This window comes from Lutra lutra, chromosome 7 (genome assembly GCF_902655055.1).
Source record: "Lutra lutra chromosome 7, mLutLut1.2, whole genome shotgun sequence".
NCBI lineage: Eukaryota > Metazoa > Chordata > Mammalia > Carnivora > Mustelidae > Lutra > Lutra lutra.
The window spans coordinates 44,078,240-44,101,089 of NC_062284.1; the positions used below are offsets into that span (position 1 = coordinate 44,078,240).

Here is a 22,850-nt window from a genome sequence, read left to right on the forward strand (position 1 = left end):
AAAAGCCTAAGCAAAATGAAGTTGTCAAAGTTGCAAAATAGCAGTATCCATCTATACTGCATCTTCATCATTAATAATAAAAATCTCAAGTAAGGAAGTGAAGGTAGCATTTCTCTAAAGTAGATTTCAATATTTAGGACAGTTTTTTCTATTTCTGGAATACCTCTGGCATGTAAATAGACCAACCACATAACCCATATTCTCATAGCTTGGGATCACAGATGTTTCTAAATGTACTTTTGAAGCAAAGTACATTTTCCCCTTTTAATTGTGAAAGTGCAGTGTTGGACTTCTGCTTCTTAAAGTGGGTCAGAGGGGATAGATACCCTGTGTTTTTTTTGCTGTTGATGTATGGCACCATGAGTAATCCTAGCATTAGAATTTTGTATTGCTATCATTCATTGAAATGCTAAGTGTCCCAGAAATTTGACTTTTTTCCCCCATGGATATCTTGGCTGCAGCCCAAGTGGACTTTTTTTTTTTTTTTTTTTTTTTTTTTTTGACAGACAGAGATCACAAGTAGGCAGAGAGGCAGACAGAGAGAGAGGGGGAAGCAGGCTCCCCGCTGAGCAGAGAGCCCGATGCGGGGCTCGATCCCAGGACCCTGGGATCATGACCTGAGCCGAAGGCAGAGGCTTAACCCACTGAGCCACCCAGGTGCCCCCCAAGTGGACTTTTTATAAAAGCACTTAAGTGGGAACCAGGTGTGAAACATGTCAGTAAAAGGTCTCTGCTGTTTCTCTCCCTGCCCTCCCCTCTCCGATTGTCCTGGGTCAGCCTACTTCACCAAGTCACCCAAGACCGTTCTAAGGTAGAAGAGAGAGCTCTGTGTGTTCTAAGCTACAGGACCCACAGGGCAAAAATGCATCCAGATCGCTGCGAGCCTGACGGTCAGGACGACTAGCTGGCTCCAGAGTTGTTGGGGCCTGGAGCCGTTGTCCTTCTTCATACTCTTACCACACTCCCGCACAAACCCAGAGCAACCTCCCTAGGCTCTGAAAACAGAAAAGGTTGTTAGTAAATAAACATCTGTTGGCTGACTAACTGACATCAGTGTAAAATAATTTTGTCATTCTGTTCCCTCTCTGTGTTAAATTATATTTAATTTGTGGAATGAAAGGGGGCCCAGTACTGCTCATTCCAACCTCCTTTGCCCTACTAGGTCTGTTAACTATGGACGTGGGTCAAGTTCAAAGGTTCCTTCCCTCTGTTCTGCAGGCCAGGCCCTCCCTTCTTGGCTGCTTCCAACCACACTACTGGTTTCTGAGAAGTATCTGATAAGCAGTGCTTTAGGCGAGTGCTCACGCCTCATCTCCCTAGAGCCTCGCTGCCAGGTCTCTACCAGCTCTTGTTAATGTGGGTCACCCTGGACAATGCAGAGGCCTCAAGTACAACTTTACCTACTCCTCAGAGGTACAGGGCACAGCTCCCTATCCACGTTCTGAGGGTGGAGGGAGGATATCCTCTTCCTTTCTCACTGGAATGGAAAATCAGATCTCCTTTGTTCCTCTCCTAGAGGGCCACTCCCAGCAGTGACCATTATTCTTAGCCCAAACAGAACCTTCTTTTTCCTCCAGGCTGGGAAGGAAATGCCCCTGAACTCCCTGCATAAAATCGGAGTGGCCAACACTCCTTGCTACCCCAAGCCCCTAATCTGCCCCCTCACTTTCTGAACTTGATCCAGTCTTGCTATGGCCCACACCTGATCACCAAGGCTCACAGGCCCTCTGTATACTGAGCAGCACGGTATGGAGTAGTGCCTGCCACCCACTGCCTCCACCACTGCTAGCTCCCACTATGTTTTTAAAGTTGCCTTTCATGTCTAAATTTGGTTAGATTTTTCTGCTATCATTAATGAATATCTTCAGATATCACTTTTTTTCAAATAACTACTTATTGCTTCTTAAAAATTAGTAAGAATTTCAGGCATGCAGAGTATACCTACTATAAAACACTCCCACATTCAGATACCACCATGCAGTTTTAGAAATAATAAATGATTAAATTGAAGTCCCTCTGAACCTCTCTTTAATCACCTCTTCTACCATTTCTCTTCAAAGGTAACAGCTCTATGGATTTTGTTGGGTCATTCTCATATGTTTTTATACTTTAATTACACATGGATGTATATATAAATGATACGTTCTATAGTTTTGGGTATTTTTGAAATTATATAGGAATGGTTTGACTCTGGGAAATTTTGCAGTTGGCTTTTTTCACTTCATATTATGTTTTTAGATTCAATCATGTTGCTACATGTGACTCTTGTTCACTATTCCTGGATATCCCCTGTATACCAAGGTGTTCTCCCACTGGGGGCCATTTCCGTTGTTGCTAACCTTTTGCTATTGACCCTTAAAGAGCAGGCCTCCCCAGGGAGATATGGACATTCTTACACACATCTCTTTGGAAGGCCTTTGGAAGGACCTTTAAATGACAAGTTTGATTTTAGACTCTTTTGAGTTAGTCTTTGTGAATCTGGGTAAGTTGCTGTGCCTCCCTGGGCCTCAGTTTGCTTGGGCACACAGGAAGGACTAAACTAAAGAGCCTCTAAGTTTCTTTCCAAGCCTAGAATTCTGTGATTCCTTTCTGGCTTCTCTGCCTCCTTACAGAGTATAGTATGTATCAGTGATGAGCAACTGCTTAGCATGAGAATCAGTTCAGGAAAAAAAAAAAACACAAAACTCTTGTGTGTCTGTGCGCATGTATTTAAATTCAAAATGAAAATTACTTTGAGTCCCTTGGGAATGTTTTCTTACCATGTAGATTTCCTATTCTATTGACTAGATAAATATTAATGACAAAACTGGCACTGCTTTAAAGCCATCAAGAAGTTAATGGTCGGGCTTATTCTAGTAAACATGGAAGCAGTGTTGGAGTCTTATCTCTTGAGAGTAGATGTTGGGCTGTGTTGCCAGCTGGGCAGGCCAATACATTGCTCATGAGTTGGGATGACTCAGGGTCGTCATTTTGAACATGAATTATCGTATTATGTGCAGCCAAGAAATGATGCTTTCTAAAAGACTGTTGAAATATGAAGGGCTTTTTTTTTTTTTTACTCTAAGCATAATGCCCTTCAGAAGCTGTATTTTTGAGATCGTATGGTCTTTTTATTTATTTATTTATTTTATTTTTTTTAAAGATTTTTATTTATTTATTTGAGAGAGAGAGACAGAGAGAGCATGAGCAAGGAGAAGGTCAGAGAGAGAAGCCGACTCCCCGTGGAGCTGGGAGCCCGATGTGGGACTCGATCCCCGAACTCCGGGATCATGACCTGAGCCGAAGGCAGTCGTCCAACCAACTGAGCCACCTAGGCGTCCCCGTATGGTCTTTTTAAATTAATAAAGAAAAAGTTGCTCCCTTCCTGCCAGAATGAGCTGTGGTTCTTGCTGCTGTTGATTTGACAGCCCCCTCCTTCTTTGCAGTCTCTAATCACCTGAGGCTAGGACACAGGCCAGTGCTTTGGAACTATAGTCTCAGGGACTCGCAGGCTGTGAAGATCATGGATTAGTGCAGAGATGTCGTGGCAACTACCTGGGTTGCTCATTTTCCTTTTTTTCCTTCATCTTGTCTGTTAGTGGCTGAACGCTAGATGAAGTACTAGAGTTATTATCAAACCTGGTAACCTACACATCAGGGTGGTAGTGATAGCTGTTATGATTTGTCCATTTCCTATAGCTATGAACACAAAATTTTACTAACTGATAGATTGGAGTATCATTCTAACAGATACTGTGATCAATTCAACAGCTTTTCCATTCTCCTATTTTTAGCCATCCTGTGGGGCAGGGAAGTGACCCAGCTGCAGGGATGGGTCTTGATCAATCTAAATTTAGGGAGGAATTTAGCTTAATCCAATCTTGGTGACTGCCCGTGGCCCGTGGTTGGTTCTGGAACTCAGCATTAGCCCCTAGAACCTGACATTCTCATTGCTATAATTCTAGAAGTGAAACATGAAGGAAAGGTTGCTGGAGGCTTTTTGGGAAACATTTCCTCACTTTGAAGTGAGAGGCACAGGAAGATGATCTCTTTTCTTCTCGGCATTGCTGTTGTGGTCAGGAATCGTTACCAATCAGGGGATGAAACTGACACTCCCAAGAGGGCAGAGCCAAAGGAGGTACAGAGAAATGGGCCGGAACTACTGGTTTGAGCCAACCCTGAACCTCAGCTCATCACTGGGCTTATTATATGAGTCAACAAATTACCTTAAGCTAGTTTGATTTGAGGTTTCTATTATTTGCAGCAGAGAGCATCCTAATTGATATAATTACATTACTGTATTATGACTGGTTATTCTAATTCTGGAGTAGTCTCAGGAAGTTATCTTTACATTTTATTTTATTTTTTTTTAATTTTTTTTTTAAGATTTTATTTTATTTATTAGACAGAGATCACAAGTAGACAGAGAGGCAGGCAGAGAGAGAGGAAGGGAAGCAGGCTCCCTGCTTCACAGAGAGCCTGATGTGGGGCTCGATCCCAGGACCCTGGGATCATGACCTGAGCCGAAGGCAGAGGCTTTAACCCACTGAGCCACCCAGGCACCCCTATCTTTACATTTTAAAGTGAATATTAATCCACCTGTAGTCTACTGCTGTTATTGTCAAACTAATTATAAGATCTTGATTTTCATATTGTAATAGATTTTTTAACATCCTTACTATTGTTACTACAGTATGCTAAGAAAACTTTGAACTTTCAAGTTGTTCTTAGTTCTCCCCATACTTAGTAGAATGTGACCTTTACTTACTTATTACTTAGATGAGAGTATTTAACCTTTTATTATCTACTGTATATGTGTTTCTGAATGCAGTCAAACTATCAAAGAGAGGATGGACCCTTTGCTTGATTTGAGAGTAATTCAGAGTAATATGTTAACAAAACCAAATAACACAGGATTAAGCCAGGACTTGTCATGTCAGGGTTGGACGTGGCCAAGGAAAGAGCTGAGGGAGGAAGTGGGGGAGGACCCATGGGTGGAGTGGCATCCTCAGGCAAGGCTGCTGCATGAGGTAGCCAGGCATGTGCAGAGGGGAGGAGGTGGAGGGCAGTTGGAGAGAGGCTCTGAGGGTGGCAGGGTCAGGAGAGCAGTGCCTCTGAAAGGCTGTATTGCCAGGCTGAGGAAATTGACCCCACACGTTAATAGTGAGGTGCCATTACCTCAGAGATGGTTGACAGTTACCCTCGCAGTGGCATGGAGGGGAGTTAGACCAGGGAGAGAAGCTGGCACCAAGTCCTGGGAAGCTGTTACCATAATTCATGCGTCAGGTGACAAGAGCTATAGGATAATAGCATCTGAATATGTAATATCTTACATTGATACGGAATTTCAGAGTTCCCAGAGCACATTCAAACACATTATTTAATTAAGTCCCCTCACCCTTTTTTTCTGGATGAAGATACAGAGGTTCAGAGCAGTTAAGAACCTCCCAAAAGGTGTCAGTGACAGAACCCAACCTATAGTCTAGGTCTTTGGACTTTCAGATCTACTGCTTTTCAATAATAATATAAATGACATTTTCCATTATTAGTGAAACTCTAGTTGTGCTAATTTGGCTCTGCTCTGTGCATTTGTCTATCAGCTGGCTCCTGACAGCAGTGTAAACAGAAGCTAAATACCACTGGTCCCAACTCTTCTAAACACTGAACACCTCTGAATAGTGAAAAGATGGTGAAGTATCACAGATAATGGTAGAACCTCCTCAGATTACAGAAAGGTGATCCTTCTAACAAGTACAAAAAACAAAAGGCTGGGTCGAGAGAAAGTTTCCTAAATGTTTTAAAGGAATGGAGAGTGACTGAGATTTTAGGGAGCCTCCAAGTGGCAGTCTTTTTGGGTACTCTCAATATTTATATGTAGAAACATTGTAGTAACATAGCTGTTGAAGGCTTTTCTCCTCCCAGCATAACTGCATTTAATATTTAAGTCAATTTAGCAGATATGTAATTGACACGTTTTCTTGAAATGTCGTGGAAACCGCTTTTAGGGGGTTCTGAACAGAATGCAAAAGAATAGAAAAATCTAAAAGCTGAATGGCCAGATGATATTTAGCAAACTGCATCTAGGTTGTCTTCATTAACTTGTCCCTTCAAAGAGTAGCAGCTTATTCCTGATAAGTGTGGAGCATTCTGATATTTGTCAAGGATTTTGTGGTTCTTTGTAATTGAAATTTCTAATAAGTTTCGAACTACCATAGTGCAGGGTTGGGGGGGGTGGATGGGTGAGAGAGGGTTGGACTTTTAACTGCCAGGGCCCCTAAACGTCTTTTACATGGTACCTGTGTGGCCTACCTGAGTGCTACTTACAGGTTAGAATCACCTGGAGAGCTTTTAAACCAATGCACAGATCCTACCCCACCTTTTTTTTTTTTTTTTTTTTTTAAGATTTTCGTTCTTTATTTGAGATCGAGAGAGTGAGCACGTAAGCAGGGGATAGAGGGGGGAAGAAGCAGGCTCTCTGTTGAGCAGGAAGCCCGATGTGGGTCTCAATCCCAGGACCCTGAGATCATGACCTGAGCCGAAGGCAGATGTTTAACATGCTGAGCCACCCTGGTGCCCCAGATCCTACCCTTGACCGACGAAGTCAGAATCTCAGAATTTGGGGAAAAGAACAGACCTAGTCATAAATAGTTTGCAAAGTTCTCCAGGTAATCCTACAGTTCAGCTCGGGCTAAAAACCATTCTAGCTCTTTCGGCTCCAGCCTATAAGCAGCAGGAAATGTTTATTAAATTGTGCATAGGATACTTGATAGCTGTATAAAATAAATATGTAGGTTTTCCCGTCCCTCAGCTAAATAGGCAGGTTTGGGGCCGCAGGGTTTTGTTTTTCTCCTTAGCCAGTTGTAGGTCCTAAAGAACACATGGCCGGAGATGGAGGAAGACATTCTAAAGAGGTCTCATGGCATTTTTTAGGGAAGACTGGGTCAGGAAGGGTAGGAATCATTGTTCGTATGTATTTCAGGAAGCCGAGAATATGGCATGTTCTCAGTCTATCTAAATTATGTAACTTCGAGGGATGTGATCCATTTGTATCAAAATAATGAGGCATATAATACATTGCATTTAACATGTGTGGGAATTCTTCACAGAGTAATTAGCATTCCTTTCTTCAGCCTGTATTCAGAGGAAACATACCATTCACACCCTCTCTGTGTTCACATTTTCCAGTGCGTTGGAGAGCTTTTTTTTTTTTTTTTCAATAGAAATCTTTGTCCTTTTCCTAATAAGACTTGGATTATAGTTGGAGAAATTTAGCATTTCTTTTTCTTTTTCTGGCAGGAATTGATTTTAAAATCAGAACGATAGAACTAGATGGAAAGAAAATTAAGCTTCAGATATGGTAAGTAAAAAAAAAAAATTATGCACAGAGTTTCTACTTTAATTGGAATGGAAAGTGGGGATTAAAATGTGAATTGTGTTAAGTTAGTGGTAACCTATGAGAGCTAAAACATCTTTTCTTTACCAGAACCAAGGGGGAGTGGGTGAGTATTGAAAGGTATCTCCGCCAAGAATGGGAAGGTAAGGAATGATCTTAAACCTGGAAGAGATCTGAGAACTCATTCTTCCCAGACACTAATTTTGTAGGAAGGAAAGAAAACCTAAAGAGTGTACACACTTTTTCACTGTAGTTGTTGCAGCTTTGAAATCAGATAAGGCAAAAGTTGTCACATGGTAGGAACCCTGAGCAGGTTCTTCTTAAGTACAGATCTAGATTCTAGGTTCTGCCTCTCAGCTGAGGGCTTGGGCCAATTGTTTCCCTTCTTAGGTCCTGTTTTTCCTCATTGGTAAATTGGTTGGCGAGCCTGAAGACATCTGAGAGCTCCTGCAGATCTAACATTTTATTATTTGCTTTCATGTTGCTTCTCTTTAAATTAAAAAAAAAAAATGAGGACCACTGAACCCATCTAATATGTGATGATGACAGCAGTAGTCAAAGCTTAGAAATTCAGAGCAGCCTAGATTAAGAAGCAGGCAGGGCAAAATAGTAAAATAATATATATCAGCTTTTTCCTTAGGCCGTTCTTCTTTGAATCTCAGAACCAGGGTAGAACTAGAGCATCATGTTGAAAGCCACTGGTCCTTCTTTAAAGAGAAGAACCTAGGACTTAAGAGTGGTTAAGGCCATCTGAGGAATTCTGTCTGGGTTACTGATAAAGCTGAGACAACTCCCCAGATCTGGAGCATCATGTCAGCTTTACATATCAGTGTAGGATAACAGTTCCTGGTATATTCATTGGGAAACATGGTGAAGGTTACCACAGGTTGCCCTTTTCATCTATTGATATTTAGTAAGAGACCAAATATTTTAAAGATCTAAAGAAAAAGTCTAAGGGAGAAGCAAAGAGAATTTCTGACTCTATGCTGAACAGTCCTGACCATGAATAAGAATTGAATAAGAGTTGTTACTAGGAGCCTGTGGGCAGTCAGCTAATTAGAACTTAATATAATATCATAGCACTCTTAGCAGCAAAATAAGACTCCATTCAGTCTTCACGACCTGTATTTAGTATGGCAGGGGTTTCTCCTCTGTCCTCACTGCAGAGCTGATTCTAAATCCAGTAGCGTGTGAGACCAAAATATGGTTAGCTGGCTCCAAGATGCTTGGCTTCTGTTTTCCGCATGGTGTGTTTCCATATACCAAGCAAGTGCTCTGGGTATCTAATCCTGATCAGTGAGAGAATGGCAGGAGAAGATGACTGTGGTGGGAAGCCTGGCCTTGCCCTAAACCGCTGAGACCGAGGATGCTTGAGGGTCATTCAAGGGGCTGAGCCATTTAATGGTTCAGTGGTAGACCATAGCCCAGCTGAGCCTGTTGGCTCTTCTACAGAATGAGGATGACTGTCTTATTGCTACATTGGGCTATGGTGGGTATCACGTGAGCACAGACAAATGTATTTTCTAAGGTATAAATAAACATTAAGGTATTTATTAATGTTTTTAATTTGCTGTATTTCCCTTGGGCCTCCATCTCTTATTTGGGTTGGTATGCCAACGTGTATTTCCACAAATGCCTCTCTTTCCCCTGCAATTAAGTCGTACAATTTCATTTGCCTTAGTAGCACAGGGATAGAATTAGTTCTGGTGGTGCTTGGCAAATTTAGAAATACTGATTTTCCCAAATAGCAAGGAAATTTGACTCCCTTTATAGGGATCACTTCAAGCAAAGTATGAGAAATTTTGAATTTTTCAGAATGGATTTTAAGAGAATGCCACCAGCCAGAAAGCAAGAATACACGAACGTGTATATAATCTTGAGGTGTTGTTCATATCTTAAAGTCTTCAGAAACATTGTCAGCCATTCTATATGAAACTCCAGGCTCCCATTTAATCCCAGGCTCTACAGCTGACAAAGTTCTTGAGGAGATCCATTTTAGTGTGCTCTGCTGAGCAGAATTCACACAATAGTAAGTGCAACCCAATTGCTTGCTTTGTACAGAAATCAGGCTCTGTACAGAAATCAGAGAGCAAAATGCCTTAATCATCGGGCATTTACAAAAAGGATTATAACTACTTGTAGGGGTCCAAGAATTTAGAACTATTCTCTGTTCTCTCCCACGTGTGTTTGACTAATAGAACATGCCAGTTCCTAGCAGGGTCATGTATTTTCTTGTTGCTGCTTTTATCATCAAGGTCCAAGTTTCCCACCAAAGTCATTGTGAGCTCCTGACAGGCCCCTGTGGCCACCTCCGCCTCCAGCTCACAGACACACAGCATGCTCCCTATGTGGCTCGTTCGCCTTGCCCTTGAAACCACTGCCTTTGTGAGCTGCCCAGAATTCTCTCCACAGCTTAAGGTCTCTCCTCAGCAATGCTGGTGATAATTCTAAAACCACTTTCTCCTTTGTTTCAAATTTTAGGGACACAGCAGGTCAGGAAAGATTTCGAACCATCACAACGGCATACTATAGAGGAGCCATGGTGAGTGTGTTTGAGGGTTTTTATAACTCTTCAGGTGAGAGTAAAACATGCATATTCATTTCTCAGGATTTTAGGATCTAAGCTACAGTCTAGCATAATGGGGGAGATAGGTTTTGGGATGTGAAAACAAGACATTTAAAGGGTTTTCCTATGTTCTCTGTTCAGTAACTGCATGCTTTGACATTGGTCTTCGTAATATTCATCAGGTTATTAGTTTGTAGATGTTTTGGAACTCCTCCACACATTCTGAGCAATTGTATATCTTAGTGAAAGCTGGGAGACCAGTTAAAGGCAATGACGGTAATTCAGGCTAATAGACGAGAATAGGAATAAGAGCGGGCTTAGGAGTTGAGGGGTCAGAATCGGGAGGTTGTGTGGTTTTCGGGCCTATAACAGGTTTTAGTGACCCTGGCTGTGAGGAGGTAAGTCTCAGGGGTCTGCTTGGGTTGGCTGGCAGGGTTGTATCACCCTTTATCAAAACAAGGGTATAAGGAGGAAGACAGATTTGGAGGGGACAAAGACAACCTTATGTTTTACTTAGTTGAGTTTTTGGTGACCACATGGGACATTTGGGAGCTGCTATCTGGTCATTGGTCTCCAAAACACATCTGACACTGTTCTCTCTGGCTACGCCTTGTGCCGTTCTGCCATTGGATCTATGCACTCTTTAACAAGCTGCCTCTCTCACTCAGTCCAGTGGGTTCTGGGCCATTCTCGTCAACAGGGTACTTGACAACATTTCTGCTCTGTGCCAGGCACTGTGGTCTTTCTCACCGCAGCCTCAGCCCTATGGCCCAGTTCAAGTCTACTCAGACCTCAGGTCTTGGCTTTAATGTCATTTTCTCAGGGAAGCCTTCCCTGACCACCTCATCCCCTTAGCCAGATTAGCCACATTTGTACTCAAAATTCCCCATACTTCTTCATAGCAACTGTCAAAGTTGTAACTAATTGTGTAATTATTGGTTTATTATTTTCTTTGCTAGCTGGCCATGAGAGGAAGGGGCCTTGTCTATCTTGTCCACTACTGGTAACACAAAGTATAAGATCAGGCACATAGTGGGGGCTCACTAAATATTTGTTGAATGGACAGATGGGTAGATCTAGCACTTAATACAGGAGGGTGGTCTGGTGGTACAGATTTTGGAATAGTTACCATGTAAGTGTCAGTTGATACATTTAGGAGATAAACCGTTTAGAAATACCAGACATGGGGCGCCTGGGTGGCTCAGTGGGTTAAGCCTCTGCCTTTGGCTCAGGTCGTGGTCTCAGGGTCCTGGGATCGAGCCCCGCACCGGGCTCTCTGCTCACCAGGGAGCCTGCTTCCTTCCACCCCCCCCCCCCCGCCCCGCTGCCTGCTGCTGTGCCTACTTGTGATCTCTCTCTCTCTCTGTCAAATAAATAAATAAAATCTTAAAAAAAAAAAAAAAACCAGACATGAGGATCTTTAAAAATATGATGACAATGCCTTTCATTATACTTGTATAACAAATGTATTATGTTTTAAGTGTCTGCAGTTTATGTAGACAGATAGTGATATTTTGATCAACCCATATTTGAAGAAATGGTTTTATTTTTTAAGTATAAAAAGAAATAACTTTATTTTTTTTACTTTATTTTTTAAAAGATTTTATTTATTTATTTGACACAGAGAGAGATCACACAAGTAGGCAGAGAGGCAGGCTGAGAAAGAGGGGGAAGCAGGCTCCCCAATGAGCAGGGAGAGGATCCCTCGATCCCAGGACCCTAAGACCACGCCCTGAGCCAAAGGCAGAGGCTTAACCCACTGAGCCACCCAGGCACCCCTAAAAAAGAAATAATTTTTTTTTAAAGATTTTATTTACTTATTTGACAGAGAGAGATCACATAGGCAGAGAGGCAGGCAGCGAGGGGTAAGCGAGGCTCCCCGCTGAGCAGAGAGCCCGATCCCAGGACCCTGAGATCACGACCTGAGCGGAAGGCAGAGGCTTAACCCACTGAGCCACCCAGGTGCCCCAAAAGGAAATAATTTTAAAGCAGTATAGTTACTATCTTAGCATAGGAGTAAGAAGCAAGACATTTCTACTTGCAATAATAAAGTACACAACGGAAGTGATTACCTCTTTCTCTAATCACTATCTCTGTTTTAACTGAAACACTCCTTTAGCTCCATTTGGTACTGATTCTTAACAATGTGCATTCAGGTAGAAAGGGTGTTTCACCTTCACCATAATCACTAATTCATTAAATGTAAACAGTAAAAAAAATGTTTACAGACTATTCACACAGTGAGACAGTGGAAGAATTTATTTTTCCTTCTTTGTAAAATTTTTTCCTTCTTTTAAAATTTTTATTATAAATCTCTTAATTAAAAAGACAAAGGACAAATAAAAGATTTCTGGAAGGTAGGAGTACACTGACATTGTATTCTATAACTTTAAATGTTTTCTTACAGGGAATTATGCTGGTCTATGACATCACAAATGAAAAGTCCTTTGACAATATTAAAAATTGGATAAGAAACATTGAAGAGGTATGTATGGAAGGAGAATGATGATACAAGAGAGGAGTCCTTCTGGGTGATTGCAGAGGGCTCCTTCTTTCTCTGGAAGAGGCAGCTGAGCTGCTGAGAAGTACACCAGGGGCAGCTGAGGCCCCCTTGCTCTGAGGAGCACAGCCGGAGTGATCTCTGGTGCCACAGGTTGAACCGCTGTATCCAACAGGGAGCTACACACAGCAGAGCAGTCTCACCGAATTTTAAACTTGGGCTGGATCTTGAAAATAATTTAATCCAAGTCCCCATTTTACCCATGTTGAAAACTGAGGCCAGAAAGAAGAGACTTGCTTGTGCTCCTCTAGCTTTAAAGTCTGACTGCCAGCTTCTTGCTGTCTGACTGGCAAAGACATCTCCCTGTTCCATCAACTTAGCATTTTTCCCTTCTAACCTTTTCTCTATCGTTAGATATTTGAAATTTGGTTTAATTCCAGATTGACTGGTATTAAGACTTTTTTTTTTTAATGTCTTTGACATTTCAGAAAGAAATCTGACTTTAAAATCATTTTGTACACATTAATAATAACTTACAAGATTTCGTATTTTAAGTAGTTCAGAATCCAGAATACCATCCTCATTGGCTCACTCAGTACTTATTTTTTTCCTTCTTTGACCCGAACTAGTATTTGGAAGTTTTGTTGTTGGATAACCAGAAGTTCTACTTCTGTTTGTTCATGTACCAAAAAAGGCATAAGAATGACTGTAAGCCTTTGGGGGAAAAGTTCACATAGGCTCTTAGGCTATACCTTTTCCCTCCTCCCAGCTTTTAAATTTTTCCCTGCATCAGGCTTTGTGTGGAGCGAAAGATTATTTTTCTTATTATTAAATTTATGGATATGTTTCTGACAGGTTAGGATTTGTCTGTTGAATAGCTGTGTTTTGCTCTGGCTGTTTTTACAACGTACTATTTTCTCCCCATAGCATGCCTCTTCAGATGTTGAAAGAATGATCCTGGGTAACAAATGTGATATGAATGACAAAAGACAAGTGTCAAAAGAAAGAGGAGAGAAGGTAAATTTGAACCGAATGCGTAAAGATTAGAATCTATTCACACTAAGCAGTTATTTTCTTAGTATTACTTAATTATTGATTTCAGTTTGAAGAATATCTGTATTTTAATCCTTTAAAAAAAACAACAAAGAGATGTAATCCATACTTGAATGGTATGAATTAGTATTCGAGATCCAGCTCCATATATTGTGTAGTCATGACTCATTCCTGAAGAATTTGCTGTTTTCTGGGAGATACAAATTGGTCCTTTTTCAGATTCCTGCAGCTGAGAGTTCAGGCTATTTCTTCCATATCCATGTGAAAATGCCCAGTTTTAAAGGGCAAATAAATCATTCTCTTCAATTAAAAGCGATCAGATAGGTGAAGCTTAACCAGTAATCACATTCCAATTCATTATTTTTTTCCTAAGACTATTTTACACCATATTAGATTTACGTCATTATGGTGAAACTACTTTTAATTCATCAAGCTGTGGATGTCATTTATGGTGTTTTCTATTTTGTACCCTGCAAAAAAAGCAAGAATTTATTACATGTACATATTTATTTCTATAACATTTTCTAAGTTAACTTAGAGGCTTCGGTTTTTAAGTCTTGGAATTTTGCTTTGGCCTTTTTTTAGTGATGCATGCAAAATGTATTTTGTTTTTAAGTCTGACTGCAAACTTTTTTTCTGTAAGAACATTCATTTAATCTTGTTATTTTAAATAAACTGGGAACTTTTTGGGAATAGATGGAAATAGAAACCAAATAAAAACGAAAGCAGTGAGTACTTAGCATTTTAAGCTTTCATTCTTTATGTACCAATTTATTAAAAAATAATGAAAAGTCAGTATAGTAACTGTTAGAGAGTTGTACTTTGGGAGCAGGTGAAAGGGGTCAGCGAATCCCAAATTAATGGTAGGAGCAAGTATCTGTCTCACGCTTTTTCTTGTAAGCATACTAGAGAACTAAAGCATAATAGAACAAAAGAATAATTTAAGTCATGTCTTGAGTGGAAGCACTGCCATTTTACTTATGATGATTAAGTTAGATGTCTACATTTCAAACACATAGAAGAAAGCAAAGAAACTTGAGAACCACAAGAGTTTTCAACTAGATCCTCTACCTTTGGGACTTTGAACAACCTAGTAAAAGGAAATGCTTTATATGTTGAAGCAACTTGAACAAAATTTAAATGTTTCTGTTTGCCTTTCAGTTAGCTATTGACTATGGGATTAAATTCTTGGAGACAAGTGCAAAATCCAGTACAAATGTAGAAGAGGTAAGAAAGAAATGTTCGGTGACCTGTTATGGGGTAACATTAGAGCTGAGATGCTTATGTTCAAGCAACTCTCCAAAGTTGTCCTTTTCTTAGTGAATGCCTTCTGTGAGCTCCACCTCCATTTTGTGAATTTTTGTGACTTTTATGGGGACCCAGGTTGTTGAATTTCTAGCAACCAGCCCCCACATGGGCTATATGAGATTGCTTGATTAAGATTCACTGAGCAGAAGGTAGAAGTTCTGTTCAAGCTCAGCTTTGCCCTTTGTTTAGGAAGCCAGAAATCCTGCACTCGCCGAACAAGCACAGTGTTTTCTGCTCATTTATCATGGTTCGTGTCATCCTATAGTAGTAGCCTGTAGCAGGAGAATCTTACTTTCATGTCTGTACTCTCTCAAGAGAGAATTAAACTGATTATTGAACAGATTTCCTTAGATTGAGCATGATATATTGTAACACAACAGCATTTAGTAGAAATAAATGTGTTTATCAGAGAGTAGTTTTAATAAATTTTCAGTAAGTTAATTGTTAAAGACAAATCATCTAGAGTCTTCTAAGAATAAATTTTCTTTACCAAGGGCAGTTGTTGATAATATTTTCTTTTTTAAAAACATTTTTTAGGGAAGCCTGGGTGGCTCCATTGGTTAAGGATCTGCCTTCAGCTCAGGTCGTGAACCCGGGGTCCTGGGATCGAGTCTTGCACTGGGCTCCTTGCTCAGCGGGGAGACTGCTTTTCCCTCTGCCTGCTGCTCCCCCTGCTTGTGCTTTCTCTCTTTCTGACAAATAAATTAATTAATAATTTTTTAGAATTTATTTGAGATTGAGAGTGAGAGAGAGAGAGCATGAGAGGGGAGAGGGTTGGAAGAAGAAGCAGACTCCCCACTGAGCAGGGAGCCCAATGCGGGACTCGATGCCAGGACTCCAGAATTGTAACCTGAGCCAAAGGCAGTTGGTTAACCAACTGAGCCACCCAGGCGCGCCATTAATAACATTCTTAAAACTTGTTGTAAAAATGATAAGTGTGTGTTAATACGTGCAACTGAATGGACAGTAATACTGATGGTTTTATAGACATTTCATTTCTTAGACTACCACCATGCACCATAACCATTATTGCTTAAAATTGAGATTTAAATGACTTTATTAGCTAAGGGACACTGGTCAGAACTTTTTCTTCATGTTTTTAATAACTACCACTAATTGTTTCAGGTTGGCTAATGGGTGTTAGGAAACAGGAAGCTTCTGTTCATTTATTTACACAAGCATAGAGGAGCAGAAAAATGCTTCCTTCTGCTTGCCACAAAAGGATTTCCTTCCATCAGAAAGAGGGGAACCTCTTAAGTAGAAACAGGAGAAAATGTGTGCCCTGAGATGGCCCAGATAGGGTTTCTCCCACAAAGTGAACTCTGTACCCTGGCTTAATGGAGCAGGTTTAGGTCTCTGTTTGTGGCTGCACTGTGATGGCATCTGTGGCTTACAGAGAGCTGTGAGCTATGCGATTACAGAGCTGAGAGTTGCCCGAGCTGCTTATTCTGACCAGACATTTGGCAGAAATTAGCAGCTTTCCCAGAGCTTTAATTTAGTGTCGTTAGCTTTTCCTAGAAACTGGGATGAGCTTCCTTTGAAACTTAGACTCACAGGTGACCAGTGTGACAGTGCAACATTGGTAATAAGTGAGGAGAGTGGTTATCATGTTGTCTCTCTTTGACTTGATTGGACATAAACCTTCTCCTGAACATCTTTGGGGGCATCAGGGGTGGTTGGGAACAAAGAGACCGACAGTTGTGGGTTTAGCATGGAGACAACCGAAGATTCTTTAAGAGTCTTGGCTCTGTAGAGAGGCACCTGGCTGGCTCAGTCAGTGGAGCATGCGACTCATGATCTTGGAGTTGTGAGTTCAAGCCCCATATAGGGTGTAGAGATTACTTAAAAATAAAATCTTAAAAAAAAAAAGTCTTGGCTGTGTAGAAACAAAGTAGAAATGATAGGTTTAAAAAAATACTTCATTTGGGTCAAGGCACACTAGGCACAAAATGTCACTGAGATTACTCAGATTTTTCCTCTTTCTGTTTGAATTTATTTCCACGGTAGGGAATTGAGCTGAGCTAAGACATAGAAGATGATACAATTCTCAGGTACAAGAGTGAAAGCTATTTGAAAGAGAGGAGATTGGGGATAAAAGATAGAGATTTTTGTGGAAACAGATTCTAGAGCTCTAGCATAATTCATTCAATTATTAGACATATTCAGCATCTCCAAGACAAGACACTGCACCCTGCTCTGAGGACCTGCGGTGACCTAGAGCCTCTGCCCCCACAGGTGCTTTTGTTGCACTGAGGAAGGTTTCTATAACTCAGCAAGTGTCACATGAGGAACTTGTGTTAGGTATTATGTGCAGAAAATATTTGATGAGTGAATGAATGACAGGGTTTTAATTTAATTTATTTATTTTAGCAAGAGAAAGAGCACACATACACGAGCAGGGGGAGGAGCAGAAGGAGAGGGAAAAGGAGAGGGAGGTAATCTCCAGCAGACTCCATGCTGAGCACAGAGCTCAGTCCCACGACCCCAAGATCACAACCTGATCTGAAACCAAGAGTTGGATGCTCAACCTACTGAGCCACCCAGGTGCCCCATGATTGACAGTGTTCATGATATCATTGAAAAATAAGATACAATATTCAGGTGTACACTACAATTACAGTTTTGTTCTTTTCTCAATTAAAAAGTGTCAAATAATATTTTATAATGAAATAATGATAACATTCTACATTTCTACTTCATAAAATATAAACATACATTAATAAAATTTTTGGTTTACCTTTAGGCATTTTTTACACTTGCACGAGATATAATGACAAAACTCAACAGAAAAATGGTTTGTATCACTTTTTTTACTTTCATTCTGCTATTTGTTAAATTTGTTTTTCTTATTTTTGCTGTTTATTTATTTGATTAAAAGGATAGGGCTGTTTGTAACATAGTCACAGTGACTCATTTTTTCCTGAATCACATATTCACCTGATTGAATTTTGATTTTTATTTCTGTTTCTTCTGAACTGTGGCTGCTTCCATCCTTTCATCTAATTCTGTGGGCGGTCTTTAATGGAATTTTGACCAGAATAATTAAAATAATAATGACACAAAATTTTGCCATGAAATTTTCTAGTTTAGTTTTAATGTGACAGGTATTTATATGTATATGTAATTATGATCTTAAAGTTGCTAAAGTTCACTTAAATTAGAAATGATGTCAGTGACGAATCGTTAAGAACACCTTGAAAGTTTGTTTTCGCCAGAATCCCGAATATAACTGCATACCTTACATTAGCAACTGTTCTTACCTCTAGCAAGAAGATTGCCTATACCGATATCCTAACATTGTTTCCATCATTACCCTTGAAACTTTACACTCCATTGGCTATTTTTCTGAACTGGAAATGGGAGCTTCCCATTGAATACATTATTAATTTAAAGGTGCTATCCTAAAAATATGTTTCTCATTTTAATCCACCATTTCCAAAGATATGGACAACATCAGAGCCTGACAAGTCCCCTTTCTAATAAAATACTCTACCAAAGACACATTTGTGGCATAGTTTGACATTTGTACATTTTAGATAATTGGGATCAAACCATGAAACTTTTATTTCCTTGGTAACTTCATCTTCCCTTTTTTAGAATGACAGCAATTCATCAGGGTCAGGTGGACCAGTGAAAATAACAGAGAACCGATCAAAGAAGACCAGTTTCTTCCGTTGTTCGCTACTTTGATAAACTCAGTTTCTGAGAGACTGCAGCACACCTAAAGGACCCTTTCCTGCTTCTCTGAAAGCACAGGTCAGCCAGCCTCAGAATCACACCACCTGGCTGCTGCTGAGAGCACCACTGAACCTAGACTTCTCGACACAGGATGCCATGTGGATTTCAGCCTCATGGCCTATCAAGTTAACAGGCTCCTTTTTTCAAACATGGAAGCAATGAAGTGGAGACATATGCAGGACTTAACTTGTTTTTCCTTTGGTTTGTCCCAGAAGCTGCTATCTTTTCTTTTTCACTTTGCACATCAGTGTTAGCCTGTCCCTGCTACAGCACAGTTTCAGACTCATATTTGCACACTTTTGCCTCATTATTAGTTCTAGACAAATTTGTGCACCTGGGGATGTTTGAAAAAAGTAAAACATTTAAAGCAGAGGTTAACGTACTAAAATTAAAAGATGTTTAGTTTGGGTCATGTGGCCAGATGTTGTTGCATTGATAGAATTTTTTTAAGGGCTCTAATTTGTGATTTCCTTAAATAAGAATCATTAAATTCTGATACAAGTGATCTTAAAAAAAATTCATTGAAAATGTCCATCTATTCATCAGAGGCCATAATTCCTTTATTTCTTCAGGTTATTTAGAATTTTGTTTCATTCCCGACCTTTTTGTTGGAGAGTTTGGGTAGCTGAATAAGTCACTTTTTCAATTGATTACCTCTCTCTGATCACTAGAAGCTACATTTGGAAATCACCTTAATATTGCGTTTCCTGGGGTTTATATTTACTATTCTCTCTTATGTTTGACCTCTTGTAACCACTCAGTGATCAAAAACATAACGTATTTGAACATTGTTGTCTGTTTCTAATTGTGAACTTCTTGAGCTGAAATTTTACATAGGTAGAGAGATGTACCATTTAGATCTTATTTTAGCATCTTATTGTGGTTCTGTCATATCAGCATCATAATACATGCAATGCATTTTTTCTTAAGTTCACTCTTTAACTTGCTGGTTTCGTTTGTAATACCCAGTCTCTACTGTGATCCCTGTCTGCAAAAGTTAACAAGTATTGGATTTAGATTTTTGTTTGTAGAAAGCTTACCTATAGGGAGATAGATTAACTTGTTGATATAAGTGTAACAGAGATAGCTCTTGGTAACAGAGATAGCTAATGGTAAACAGAATGATTTTTTGTTCTGTTGTTATTTGAGCTCCCTTCTTCTTCTTCTCCCCCTTCTTCTTCTTCTTCTTCTTCTTCTTCTTTAAACAAAGGTAATTAGACCTAGTGCAGCCTCTAGGAAAAGTCTTGCCTTTTTGTTAGAGAAAATAGGAGCAAGGTTTCCATTTTAAAGCATCTGTTATTGAATGGGTTGAACCCGGTTCCATCTGTTTGGGTTTGTTGTTATAGAACTCGGTCCAGTCATTTGGGCCAAAACCAGCCAAAAGCTCATCTGCCTTTCTCACCAGACAGTGGTACTGGTATACCTTTTGTAGATGAAACCTTCACATAAGAAAAAAATAAAAAGCTATTTAGCGTTAATTTATGTGCCAAATTCAGATCATGTTGTTGTTATTCTAGCCTTCAATGTCATAATAGAGCAGGGAGTAATGAATAGGTGATTAGGGAAATGAATTCTGCCAATAATTATCCTTCCTGTTAGGCTTTTTTTGTTTCATGAAGGTTACCATCATGCTTGAGAGTTGAGAGTGGAGATGAAAATGGAAATGGATTGCTTGTTCAAGCAATGGATTCAAGCAAATGGATTGCTTCAGATCAAGACATTAACATTGGAATGCTTGGACCTGTCAGATCTTTACTATTATTTGAAAACTTATGTACAGTTTAGCAGCTGCAAATATACCAGAGCTATTTTTGATGGATACACTAAACTTAATGTTGGCAGATCTCAGCCTTCTTGATTTCGTTTGTTTGTTTGTATTTACCTATAGGCCTACAGGCACCTGGTTGTGTCCCAGTCTAATCAGTAGTTGCTTGATTGAAAGTTGATTGTACATCTACCATTTTAAAATTAGCTCCATTTTTGGAAAGAAAAAATAATTTCTTAGAAACATCTCTGATTTACTAGTTTTCTGAAAAAGATCCAAGCAGTTAAGCTTTCTGAATGGTAACGAAATACTTTCTAAAAGGCAAGTGCTATGACACCATGTATGAATGTAATTCTCCTAGTAATTTACCTCTGACTATTTGGTGTCTTAACACTTTGGTTTATATCTCAGGGGTTGTCTGCAAACCAAAACTGACACATTCTGTGGTTAGCTTTTGTTTTTTTGTTTTTTGTTTTAAAACACAATGCTTTGCTTTTGTTTCATTCCTTCTCTCTTCTTTTGTCTGATGTGGGTTAATAGTTAGTCTCCACGATCTTCCCTTTGAAAGAGCCTGTAAAATTTAGATGAGTCTAAAAGTGCTCTTTGAAGTAGCAGCAATTTGGAGGTAGATGCTCTGTTATATAGAAATAAATCGTCTTTGCTATTTTCTTACGTTTAGCTTTGCTAAATTGTATATAATTTGAGCTAAGACCATAGGAAGTTCACTTTCTGCATGGTAAAATGACCCAATAAATATTCCATTTTGCTTAATAATGTACATATAGTGCATTATTTTTTCTATATGTAGATGAATTTAGTGACAGATAATTGTCTGTTCCCTGCTGAAACTGAAGAAAGCTAGTTTGTGTGAACATGTTTGTGGTCTTACGGACAAGGTACAGAAAGGTGTTTGCAGCAGTATTTGTGGTTCCGGGCTGCACGTGACTATCAGTGTGCTGATTCTTGACAATGATTGGACTAGACCTTTTCAAGTAGAGTCTGAGGATTTCAGACACTGAAAATGTGCTGTAACTCAGTAGCATGTAAACCAGTTGATTGTAAAACGTTTCACTGGGAATTTATTTTAGCTATGTTTTACTTCGTACAGATTATGAGAAAATAATCCACCTGTGCATCGGTTAGAAGGTGCCGCAGGGTTTCTTACTCTTTACATGAACATTTTGTGCAGTCTTTGTTATAAATGTTCGGAAGACTATACTCTTTACTTTGAAGGACTATTTTTTAATTATACCTCATTTAGCTAACTAGTATTCTAATACCTGGTAGAAAACCAGTGAGCCAGCCTTGAAGCCTCCAGCACCATTTAGATTTTATGTTTTGTTTTGGACTAAAGACATCATTGGAAAAGGTAGGAGATAGCTTACTCTAGAATAGAACATACATGTCATAGCCACTAGTGCAAACAAGGTATGATCTCCCTGTCTCCCTTAAGAAATTTAGCTGTGCAATATAGATGAACGTTTGCAGAAATTTCTAAGTAAGAGATTATAATTCCATTTTACAGATTCTGAATGCTGAGAATCTGTAGTAAGACTTATAAATTTTTTCCTGTGAACAGTAAGTGATGCATTTAAGCAGATTTTTTTTCTAGTTCATGACTTAGCTTTCTTTATAAATTTAGTACTTAATCTTTAAAGATGAGCTTTTAAGCTTCAAATTTTAATACAGCATTTCATTATGTTGGTTTACTTATCTCAGATTTTAAGCACTCATTTCTGCCGTCAGGTTTTTTAGAATTTTTCTTCTAACAGAAAAGACATTCCTTTTCCCTTCTTGTTATATGCAAAGAAGGGAGGGAAATGGAATGTCCAAAAAAAAAAAAAGAGAGAGAGAAGAAAAATTTCTTGTCCTAGAGGGACCTAGAGGGAATATGCTAATAAAATTTTAAACCCCAGCACAATTTTACAGAGAATCAGACTTTTTTTTTAGACTAATAAAATTAACGGGAGTCCTGTTCAGTCTGAAAAAATTCTAAATGACTGAAATTTACAGAAGTGAATATCAGCAAATAATTATTTTAGGGATATTTTCAAATTTTACTTCATTTTTTGAAATGCTTGTGCCATATGCGATTGCATTTCTTATTGCCAAGAACTAATAGAACTTCTGGTTTCATTTTCTTACCTTTTTTAAAATGTGAACTTAATTATAATTCATTCCTATGGCCTTACAGATGGGTTATATTTTGTTTTTTGCAGCTGACACTGCAGTTCCTTTAGTGCAAAATGCCATAAACTATTTGACTAAAATCATGCCCCCAATGGGAAATACCTAGTTTTTCCATAGATTTATCCTTCTGTATATGTTTCAGCATATTTTATTTTTGCTTTAACAGCTTAATGTGAAAAGCTCCTTCAGATAAAGTGAACCTGTCATGTGGTTAATCTTGTTTAAGCCAATTCATTAACTGTATACTGATACTGATGCTGTGGTTTTGTTTTGTTTTGTTTTTAAATGGATTTTATTCCAGGTGAACTTTTTTTTACAGTAATGTTCGTCTAAAATAAAAACTACATAATGAAAATAA

At 39.3% G+C, this 22,850-nt stretch overlaps 1 protein-coding gene across 1 annotated transcript in view; it reads left to right on the forward strand.

Annotated features, from left to right (window-relative positions):
- The window catches only part of RAB8B (RAB8B, member RAS oncogene family), a 58,960-nt gene extending 36,110 nt beyond the window's left edge, over nt 1-22,850 (forward strand). The window contains exons 2-8 of the mRNA XM_047737907.1: nt 7,276-7,336; nt 9,854-9,914; nt 12,346-12,423; nt 13,366-13,455; nt 14,653-14,718; nt 17,543-17,593; nt 18,397-22,850. Of these exons, the coding sequence (XP_047593863.1) occupies nt 7,276-7,336; nt 9,854-9,914; nt 12,346-12,423; nt 13,366-13,455; nt 14,653-14,718; nt 17,543-17,593; nt 18,397-18,489 (500 nt within the window). The 3' untranslated portion in view covers nt 18,490-22,850. The remainder of the gene's footprint in view (nt 1-7,275; nt 7,337-9,853; nt 9,915-12,345; nt 12,424-13,365; nt 13,456-14,652; nt 14,719-17,542; nt 17,594-18,396) is intronic.